The sequence below is a fragment of the Dermacentor variabilis genome, chromosome 3 (genome assembly GCF_050947875.1).
Source record: "Dermacentor variabilis isolate Ectoservices chromosome 3, ASM5094787v1, whole genome shotgun sequence".
In the NCBI taxonomy this organism is placed as follows: Eukaryota; Metazoa; Arthropoda; class Arachnida; order Ixodida; family Ixodidae; genus Dermacentor; species Dermacentor variabilis.
In genome coordinates, this window is record NC_134570.1 from 77,411,519 (window position 1) to 77,422,207 (window position 10,689).

Consider the following 10,689-nt stretch of genomic DNA (forward strand, 5'->3'; position numbering starts at 1 on the left):
GCCCCAAAAACAAGCCTGCTAGCTGATGGCCGTCATGTTACATAGATTAGGTGCTCATGAGTCGAGACTGCCCTGTCGCGCACACGACAGACAAGGCTTAAGGGAATTGGAACGCAATTTTTATATTTATTTGTGCGGAAAGAAGAAGTCTGTTTTATTCTTTTTAAGTCTGCAACAGCAGTCCTTTAAGAAAGGCTAAATTGTAAAGGAACCATGACGGGAATGTAAATTTTCCTTAAGTTAGATTTAGAATAATGCAAAGGCATATGAAATTTTAAAATTAGCTTGACATCATTATCAGCATCGGCTGAATCTCTTTGCCGGGCAAGCCAAACTTGAAATTTGCATTAGTAAGATCTTGATGAGGGCTAGTTGGTTCATTTTTAGAACTGAAGTTAAACAGCGCGAATAAAACACGGACACGAGGAAACAAGTACCACAGACAGCGCTTGTCTGTGGTATTTGTTTCCTCGTGTCCTTGTTTTTTCGCGCTGTTTAAACCTCAATTTCGAGCTTGAACCTTTGTGTAGCAGTGCTATGTTCTGCTTTGCTGGCCGGCGGGTGCGGGTGGAATGAAGCAGCCGAAATCAGCGCTTCGTATCCAAAAAAAAAAAGAATCTTATAGCTCCAAAACAACATACTACTGAAGTGAGTTGCTTATAGTTTTTTATTACAAAGGGTGCGGTGCCGAAAGTATGAGTGCGATAACTATCATCGGTCACAATGTGGCGCATTGTTTAGAAACGCGTGATCATTCAGACTTCTACTATGACCTCACACATGGGAGTTTCGAGACTTTGCGCTAATAGTGAGTTTGTTGAAACGCGTCATAAGACGCAGACTTGATGGCAAAACGCGCTGTAACGCATCTAACGAAATTGCACCAGGCAAACATTGTTCTTTTCTCGACAGCTGCGTTTCATAGGCGCAACAATTTCTGCTTAATTGCGATGCGCTAGCGGTGGGGCTACAGTGCTCATTTGTATGCTTGCGTTATTTTGCCCTACGTGTTATTATATTTCTTCTTAATTTCATGTGAAACATTTTTGTTAGGCAATCATGATGCGCGCGCGCACGCACACACACGCACGCACGCACGCACGCACGCACACACTGATTGCATACGAGTTCGAAGATTCTGCTTGGACATTCCTTGCAGTGAAAGTTTACTGAAAAAAAATGGAGTGTGTCAACTTTACTTTACAGTACCCAGTCAATTGTTTAATTATATCTTCAAGTAAGATAATGAGTGTACTAAATTTACGTTACAATAAAATTTCAGGCTGGTAGATTATTAGGCGGGTTGAAGTGGTGAAAAACGGTACAGTAAAAGTTAACAACTGAGTTTCCCTATAATGTGTTGGAGAGTTTTCTAGTGGTTCATGCGTCTGAATTTTTACGCTTGAAACTTGAAAATGCACAATTTTTAAAGGAACGCGTGTTTCATCTTTCTTTTCCACTCAGCATATTGCCAATGCTGTGCACCGCATAAATAGGAGACCATTAATTTTTGGACATTGAAGCGCGATGCGTGAAAGTGCTTTAGGGGAAAAGAAAGCGCATATTTAAGAAAGCACTTTTGCAGAGATGACGTTGGATGAGATAACAGCCCACGGGATGCAGTTTTTCATCGGTGGTGTGGAAGGCGTCGCCATGGCTGTTACCACTACTGCTTACTATTTGGCTCTCCATCCCCATTTCCAGGACAGAGTCATTGCCGAAATAGATGCAGCTTTGTCTGAGGTGAGTTGTTTGTGGATAGAAAAAATAAATAAATCTATGTAGCTGTCAAGTGGGTTAGTCTCAAATGTATACGCACACTATTATTTGTCAATGGACCTTACGAAACGAAAAAAGAAAAAGAATTGCGGATTGCTTCTACTTTAGCAGGAATTATATGGCAGTAAGAAATATACCCGTACAGGATTCAAGCACGTGCATGTGCACGCATATATATATATATATATATATATATATATATATATATATATATATATACACGCCGCATCATTTGCAGGACTTACTGTGTTCGAATCGTGGTGCCGGCGGAAACGCACCGTCTTTTTCACATGTCTGCAGATTTGCCACGACCTGGCGTTCGGTTTTTTATATGGCTCATCATCTCCAAAGGGGGTCCTATAGAGATTTATAGAGATATATGCCCCTACTCCCACCATATTTTTGCAGCAGTAGTCGAGCATCCGCCGCTGCTGGGGGAGGTGACAAGTGCTGCCGCCGGGTTCCTTTCGGTAAAATAGTTATGCAAGCGCGCTCCTAGCCGGGTACTCGACAAATACGGCAGCTCTGGACGCTTCGAAGGACCCCCACTTATTGTTTGGGAAGTTGGCGGCATGGAGACCGCCAGACGCCTTGCTCTGAGTGGCGCTGGCTAATTAATACTCGCGAGGCTAAATCTGGCGCGCGTAAATACCCGGATCAATGGATTGACGGCTACCACAGTAGCGCAATTGGTAGCGCAATGCACGCGTAATGCCGAGGTTGTGGGATCGTCTCCCACGGGCGACAAGTAATCTTTTCGTACGCGTTCCCCTTTTCTTCATTATTTTTCACTGTTCTGTTTCAAACACAGCTAATGGCCCCTATGACTTCCTTGGCTTAATTTCCTGTTGGATTTATATGGTGGCAACATATACATATATATATGTATATATGGATTTCTTTTTCAGGGTGGAGTTACGTACGAAGCTATGCAGCAGATGGCTTACCTGGACGCTTGTATCAAGGAGGCGCTTCGGCTGGAAACACCCGATTCCATGTGAGCTCAACTCAAACGTGACTTGTGATTCCCACAAGGTGCCGCGGTGCACGCTTTTCACTCATGCTGGCAACGCTCACACGCAGAGAAGTCATCTCGTTAAACATTCTTGCTACTCTTCTCGATGTCGTTGTCACATGAGTGCGGCATTTACTCATCGCTGCTTTCGTTTAGAAATTTTATGTGCAGGAGCAAACACCACCTGCATTTGAAATCTTAATATACATTTAGAAGACAAAATGCTACCCAGCTTGGCACAACCGAACCAGAAAACAGCGTGGCGCGTTTGTCCAGAGTGTTCAATAAACAATAATGAACAGCGCGAAACCGGCACAAACAGAGAGAGCGAGAGGGAAATACATGGGTGCCTATAGGTCTTATAATCAGTGCCTAGATATTATGACCACCCCACGCTCCATAAATCCCATCAGAATTTCGTGAAATGTGGCAAAAGTGAAGAGCAGCGCAATGCGCATACGTAGAGGAGCGCTATCTGCAGTCAAAAAAGAAATATAGAGGAAGAGAGAGAAAGAGAGAAAAAGAGACAAACACAACTTCAAGGTTTGAGGAGCTTTTCAAACTGCATTTTTGATTCCCAAAAAGTTCAACTAAGAAATTATAATTACTTTTTTGATGTTTTTCCAACCTGTTATTACGTGCAGAAATATGCGCCTGTGCACGGAGGAGACTTCAGTGGCCGGCATCCGCTTCGAGCCAGGCATGTGCGTGGACATTCCCTTGGCGGGCATCCACCACGACGCGGAGTATTTCCCAGAGCCCGAGAAGTTCAATCCAGAGAGGTGCAATATTGTGTGGTGTTTCTTATAGTTATTGCCTTTGTGTGGTCTAGGGCGTTTTCATGTTGTCTTTGTCAAGGGCCCATATTCTGGACTGATCATCTTAGGGGAATATTTTCATCTTTGCATGACGCGATGCCTGACTGCACGTTATAGAGGCAGTCTTAGACATTCAAGATAAACCAGCAGAGACAACTGTGATCCGGCTGTACTTGGTACGGCTCGGAAGAGCCAATGCCCCTTGTATACGTTGCTTACGCTGTCAGTCTACTAAAATCTTGCGACCGTTGTTACACAGCGCAGTTAGCACGAACTGCTTCAATGATAAAGCATTAGAACGCTCTAACGAAATGTCGACGAAAAACAGGAGTCTGCCAGTAGGACCAGCTGTACGTTGAACTGATGGCACTTGCGAACACTGGTTACACTACTACGCAGTTGTCGCGCTGGGCAAGCCTTTTGACTTTCGAAATTATTGAGATTCAAAACACGACTAATCGCAAGGGAGGAACGTCAGCACAGTTTCTGTACTTCCATTTCCGTCTCGAAGTAGGCAGCGATTTATATTTCAATCCTTGCAATTTCAGCGAGATGATAGAAACTTAATAAGCGATAGTATATACATGATAATTCATCTTTTACGGATATCATGCGAATCGCTCAGGAATTTGCTAGAAGACATTTAGAGACCAAAGTCATCATTTCGACGGGCAGCCGCCTTGTTTTCACGGCGTAGATTGAGCGGCAAGATTTGTGTAACTATTTACATTAGGAAAATAGCGCGGCCTATGTAAATCCCACACACCGCTTGCAGTCACACATACACACTGATGACGACACGTATATTTCGGGGCACCAGAATTCCTGTAGCCGTATTATAAATCTCTCTATTGACAATTCAGTGGTTTGGAGCAGTGGTATATACCCACTCCCTTAAAGCGGAGTGGCTCGCAGACCAGAAGAATTGTTATGCTAGGCATAACCGTGCTTAAAATATAAAGCGCGAGGCTTGCGTTACCCCTGCACAAAGCACGGTGTGCAGCTAGTCTACAAATACCGAGAAGGTTGTATAGATGAGCTGTCCGATCGACGAGCCTGATAACTTTATCTGCACCACACGTGACCGCGGAAGACTGCATTCATACGAAAAGCGGTGATTTCGCAATGCGCATATGAGCACCAATTAAGGGCTTGTAAAACGGTGTGATAGGAGTTTCATTTGGCCTGTGTCGAGAGGAGAGAGAGGAAGAACAGCACTTTAATAATTCTTGTAGAAGTTTTGCTCACAGCATCCCTGCCGTGGTACTCAAGATAGGAATGATTCGAAATGAAACAGTATGTTCATTGTACGTTACAGGCACACACGATTGATACACAACGCGCACCACAAAACGCAACATACAAACGGATTAATGTATCTCATTGAGGACAGTGTCGCGCAGGGTGGTTAAACGTACCTTCGCTTGATGGGAAACAGAGGCAGCGCTACTGTATGGGTGAAGCAGTTGTCTTATGTCAAGGTATGATAATCTTTAATGTATATTCAGTGCGAACATTAGGGCTGGTCTTTCTCACGTGAAAAGGCTGCAAGGACTGTTTTAGTAGGGTATGTCTTCGTGTATGTTGCGCGCAGTAACCGCAAAGTTAACTGACTTCCACCTTTTTCTTTCTTTATTAACGCCAAGGGAAGGTTTCTACCGGAGAACAAGGAGAGCTTGAGACCCTTCACGTACATGGCTTTCGGCGTTGGACCACGCAACTGTGTCGGCATGCGGCTGGGCATGCTTCAGGCCAAGACATCGCTAGTTTGTATATTTCGGCGCGTCAGACTTGAGACGTGCCCCGAAACAATGGTAAGTAAATGAAAATTGAGATAGAGCGCTCTTCGAAGTGGGAATTGTCGGTGTCATAAATGGGGGAACTGCATTTCGTTAACTGGTGGACCTTACATTGCTTCCAAAGCAGATTATATTGGGCCGGTTAGCACAAACGTCAACGCGATGAAAACATAGGACACAACCAGAAGAAAATTACGATAAAAGAGCCCTCTGTGCAAGTCGTGTTGCTCATTTAAAAGTTCCACACAAATGCCCAGCACTGTTTATTTCACTTTCCCACAACCAATTGAACTTATTCCTTTGCGTCACCGATGGTTGTAGTCCTGTTCGAATAAACCGAAAAATAAATGTTGTCGTTGTTATTTCTATCAACCATCGGGCCCCCATATAAAACCAAATTTTTTTTTTTTTTGGTTTTCTGCGTAGACGCAGAGCGGGGTCTCTCGAGCTTCAGAGTGGCGTAGAGCAGGACACTTGTGCCACGGCGTGGCGAGAGGCGTGGAGACGAAAGAAAGATGGTGTAGCTGCGAGATGCGACGAATAGCTGGGACAAACTGAAGGATATTCCATGGGAATAACTCGTTTAGTGACGTTAGTTCATAGGTCTCAAGGAGTGCTTGTATGGTTCAGTGCGACCTCAAAGAACATTTACCAACGTCTCGAGTGGTAAATCCTACTAATCATGACTTTGCAAGGGTTGTAGACGCGTTAGACGTCAGGCGTCACATTTCGTACTTCTGAGAACATGCACTCCTGTTTGCATTTTTTCCTGCACCGTGACACAAACAGCGTGTCGACATTGAGAGGCTGATGCAAACCGTCTTGCCCGTGTGCTCCTTATTTAACTCGTGTGGCTTATTGAATTCGATCAAGAAACATATAAATTAGCCTAATTCATTTTCTTTCATTGCTCCAACACAAGTTATGTCATCGAAATAGCATTTATACATACCTAACACAGTATCTACATTAATGTAACATCACTAAGCATTTATACAATTATCATTAACACAAACAAGTGCATCAAAGAAGTTTCACGTGCACCAATATCCACACTATGCCGGATACGCTTAACTGTTATATTGCCGCCTGCATTGAGAACAAAAGACGACCGCCACATCCCAACTGCGTTTAAAAGAGACGCCACACCGCAAGCGTCAAGAAAAGCACCGCAAGGCAACGCTGGGCCCATGCTGACAAACCGGCGGCTCGTGCAAGGTCGATCCAAGTAGGTCGCGAAGCTTCGGGCGAAAAGAGGTTCAGTACCGATTGTCGCCGATATCAGCAAGGGGGGTTATGGGAGCAGCGATTGAAGCGCGACTATGTTTGGAGGGAACAAACATTGGGAAAGAAAAAAAAGCGTTTTTTTTTATTCAAGTGAGACACAGTTAGATTCATGCAACGAAAATAAAATTCCTTGTCAATTTTGTATATTCGTGACGGGTTAGGAAATTCAAGTTTATTCCATTTTATCATTATTTATAAATGCATTTATTTTCAGCGCCCATTCTTAGAGGGGGCGGCCTGTCCGCTGGAGTCTCATGGGCTCCAGCGGACAGGCCGCAGGATTCTATGGAGGCGTGTTATTTTGGGCCAGTTGCGCGGCCCAGTGGGATTGAAAATTTTGAGAAATGCCAATAACAGCATCGATAATGCTGGAGGCAACGTTTATGAGGAGGTTGGTTTTTTCTTAGAGCCGTATGGACGGGCTATACAGATATAAAGGGAGCTTTGAGGCGAGTTCTACACTCCAGACAATTTTTGCGCCACATGATCAGACGTTTTACTTCGTGCGTCTGATCTAGTATTGCTTGCGACGCATTCCTTTGTGTGTGGCTTATTAAGGGAAAGCCTTAGACCTGTTTCAAGGTCCTGTTGTGAGCTACGGAAAATATCACGTTACCAAAGGAAGGCGGGAAGCGAACCAAAGCATGTGCAGACGAGTATAAGAGATGATTAATGATTAGCAAAGTAATGTATGATTAGTGATTGGGTTAAGATGAATTCGCGTGTATTAGGGAGGATTAAGGTGGAATAAAGTCCCAACCTACCTTGATACACCCTAATCCACCTCTATCAAACCTAATCCAGCTCCATGGTCTCTAATCCACCTTAATCTACCCTAATCGGTCTTAATCCTCCTTTTCCAACCCTAATTCACCTTAATCCACATTATTGCCCTCAATCTCCCTTTATCCACCTTAATCCTCCATAACCCTTGTTCATCCACCCTAATCCATCCTAATCGATCTTAATACCCTTTCATCAACCCTCCACCTTATTCCACCATATTCCGCCTTATTCCTCCTCCACCCACCTTAATCTTTATTCATGCATCTTAATCATTCTTAATGCACTCTATTCCACTTAATCTTCTTTAATACACTCTAATCAACCTTAATCCTCCCTAATCCACCTTATGTCAATCACTAACGATTCATTAATTAACTTTGATAAGCATTTTCTTATACAGGGGTGGACATGCTTTGGGTCACCTCCGGCCTTCCTTGGGCCACGTGATACTTCCAGTTTATAACGTGACCTTGAAACATAGAGATCTAGAGCCTTTCGCCTTAAACTTAAAGAAATAACTCAGTGTTGACTTGCTAATGCTCATCACCTGCAATACCACCAATATACTCGCCACTAAATTTTTCAGGGCGCAAAGCAGAATCCATAATGCTGCACTTCCGACTGAATAACAGCAGTTAGTCACGTGCGAATCGATGGAACCGCCCCAGAATATTAAGCATCCTGAGAACAACCACCACAAAAACGCTGGTGAGCAGGCCGGGAGAACGAAAAAAAAAAAACCCAGCATTACGGGATGCTTTGCTACGAGCTATAAGAAAGTCGCCTCAGCTCGCAAACAACGTTGCTCTTTGTCGGAACAAAGTTCTTTCGACCAATGTCATGCAGGCACTGCTTCGTGCGCAAGCCGTCACGCTTTCCTTGTCATATCCTAAAAACGACATAACCATCTTCAGGCTTCTTGCTGCAGTTATATGTCAACAGCCCGCCATAGCGCTAGCACATAGAGCAGGAAACAGCGTACAACGTTCGCGACGCCGAGCTAAAGCGCCGAGCCCGCCGTGCTCAGGAGGAAAATGGCGCAAACGAAAAAGAAAAAGAGAAGCAAAACTGAAGATCCCCGCGTTTCCAAGGGCAATGGCAGGGAGACCAATCGTCGTGCAGAAAAACGGGGGCAAAACTTGTTGCCGCGGGAAAACGCGCAAGAGGGGAGGAGGAGGCGAGGAGGTCGCACGGCGGCGGCAGAGTTCAAAGAGTGTCGCTACTTTCAAATTATCAAGGGATTTTATGAACCGCCGATGGGCCGCCATGTTTTGAATGTATTGGCTCCTATAGAAGCTTCGCTACCAGGTATATTTACCTTGGCTCGTACGCGAGAATCGGACTGGCACGCGACAGGAGGCGACACAGAGGAGAACGACGTTCGAAGAAGCGAAGCTCGAGGGACGTTTTGGTTGACGGGCACAGGTTCGCCCAGAATAAATTAGTTTTCATAGAAACGGCTGTCGTAACTGTTGGTTACAATATTCTTTTTTTGTTCTTTGCAGTTACCTCTGAAGTATAAACCTTGCCAACTCCTTCACAGTCCCGATGGCCCAGTTATTCTTCGACCAATTCTACGTTGCACTTCAAGAAAGCAATTGACCGACGAGTCCGTTTGAATGTAAACATGAAAATGTTTCGTCATGTGCGACGTGTTTTAAGCGAACTTAGAAGAGAACCAGAAGCTCACACAATAAAATGCAATACTACAAAACTCCACAACGTATTGCCAGCTGGTTCGGCACTACTCAATGGTTCGATTCAACCTCGGGACACTTTATTTTATTTTATTAAAGCAAACCTTTCTTTGCGAGCCCCCCTCCCCCCCCACCCACGCTTTCATGACTGTGGCTGCCGGTGCAATCTCGACGAATAGCTGACACGTTGAAAAACAAATCACTGCCCTTCCATTTTGTGAAGAAGGATGACTAGTGAAGCTGTGTAATGTGGCCCTTTAATGGTGCGTTACACCTCCGACGCGGGTTGACCCGGTATTGCACGCTCTTCGGCATCGGCCTACGTAGGGAGAGTGCTTAACGTCTGCATCACCTCCACCGCGGGTCGGCCCGGCATAGCACTATGTTCGGGATCACCCCACGTATTGGGAGAGCTTAACGCCTGCTTCACTTCCGCTGCGAACCGGTCCGGCATTGCATTATCTTCGGAATGGCTGACGTCGGGGGAGTGCTTAACGCGTGCTTATCCTTTGTCGCGGGTCTGCCCGGCATTGCACTATCTTCGGAATCGGCCCACATAGGGGGAGTGCTTAACGCCTTCTTCACCTCCACGGCGGGTCGGCCCAGCATCGCACTATCTTCGGGATCGACCCACGTAATAAAAATTGTTGGTCTATGTCCACGGAGACTATATACACAAGAACCTTGCCATACAGAGCTTCACTGTAAAAAAAAAAAAAACCTACAGACACTTAAGACCGCTTATGTAAAAATTATAGCATTTCCATTTTTTCGGCGTCTTGGTAAACTGATAAAAAATAGGTGGTTGTTTCCTGAAAATAAAGTTGTTGAAGTTAGCGCATTGTGGGGCCCTATAACGTTAAACTATTCCAATATGCTTTTATTCCAATCACCTGATGTCGAATTTGCGTAACCGCCAACGCAAGCACCGGGCGGTCACCCGCATGGTTGTGTGAACAGACTAATTAAATGCTCTCCTCATTCATAGAAGGTCACTTTTGTTTGCTTGAAAAACGAATAACTTTGCCTACACTGAGCGGCTTGTCTTGTCTAATTGGCTGACAAGAGGTGAAAATAGTGGAGAGGGATTCGATAGGGCCGAGCCACTGCACTGAAAGTCGATAACCGGATGGAGAAAGTAGCGCCGGCGTCTGCGATTGGTGTGCTTTCCCTTATTTAGCTTGCAGTGACTGATCGAAAATCGCGTCGGCATGCAACGGAAGCTTAAGAATGACGTTAAAAGTGATTCTTAGTGAACAAGAGTTGGCAGAATGAGGTCGTAAATGTGCCGAAAGTTCCCGAAAATGTTACACGGCTACGCAAGAAGCTTTATTAAACGCAAATAAACCCATGCCCTCTGGCAGGTGCGAGTAGCAAGCGCCTGAGCTATCCGCGGCCGCCATCTTTTATTCCTTTCGGAACACGGCAGCCTGCAGCTATGAAGAAGAAATTCAGTTTTGTTCGGCATATTAATGCATCTTTAATGCGTACACGTCACTTAGACGCGG

At 44.9% G+C, this 10,689-nt stretch overlaps 1 protein-coding gene across 4 annotated transcripts in view; it reads left to right on the forward strand.

Annotated features, from left to right (window-relative positions):
* Positions 1-9,210, forward strand: part of LOC142575911 (cytochrome P450 3A41-like) — a 39,306-nt gene extending 30,096 nt beyond the window's left edge. For 3 of the 4 annotated variants that reach the window (XM_075685702.1, XM_075685701.1, XM_075685703.1), the window contains 5 exons: positions 1,586-1,743; positions 2,688-2,776; positions 3,439-3,576; positions 5,264-5,426; positions 8,990-9,210. In XM_075685702.1, the coding sequence (XP_075541817.1) occupies positions 1,586-1,743; positions 2,688-2,776; positions 3,439-3,576; positions 5,264-5,426; positions 8,990-9,103 (662 nt within the window). In that variant the 3' untranslated portion in view covers positions 9,104-9,210. Of the gene's footprint in view, positions 1-1,585; positions 1,744-2,687; positions 2,777-3,438; positions 3,577-5,258; positions 5,427-8,989 lie in introns of those variants that run through there. The other variant, XM_075685704.1, reaches the window with a different exon arrangement.
* The last annotated feature ends 1,479 nt before the right edge of the window (positions 9,211-10,689 follow it).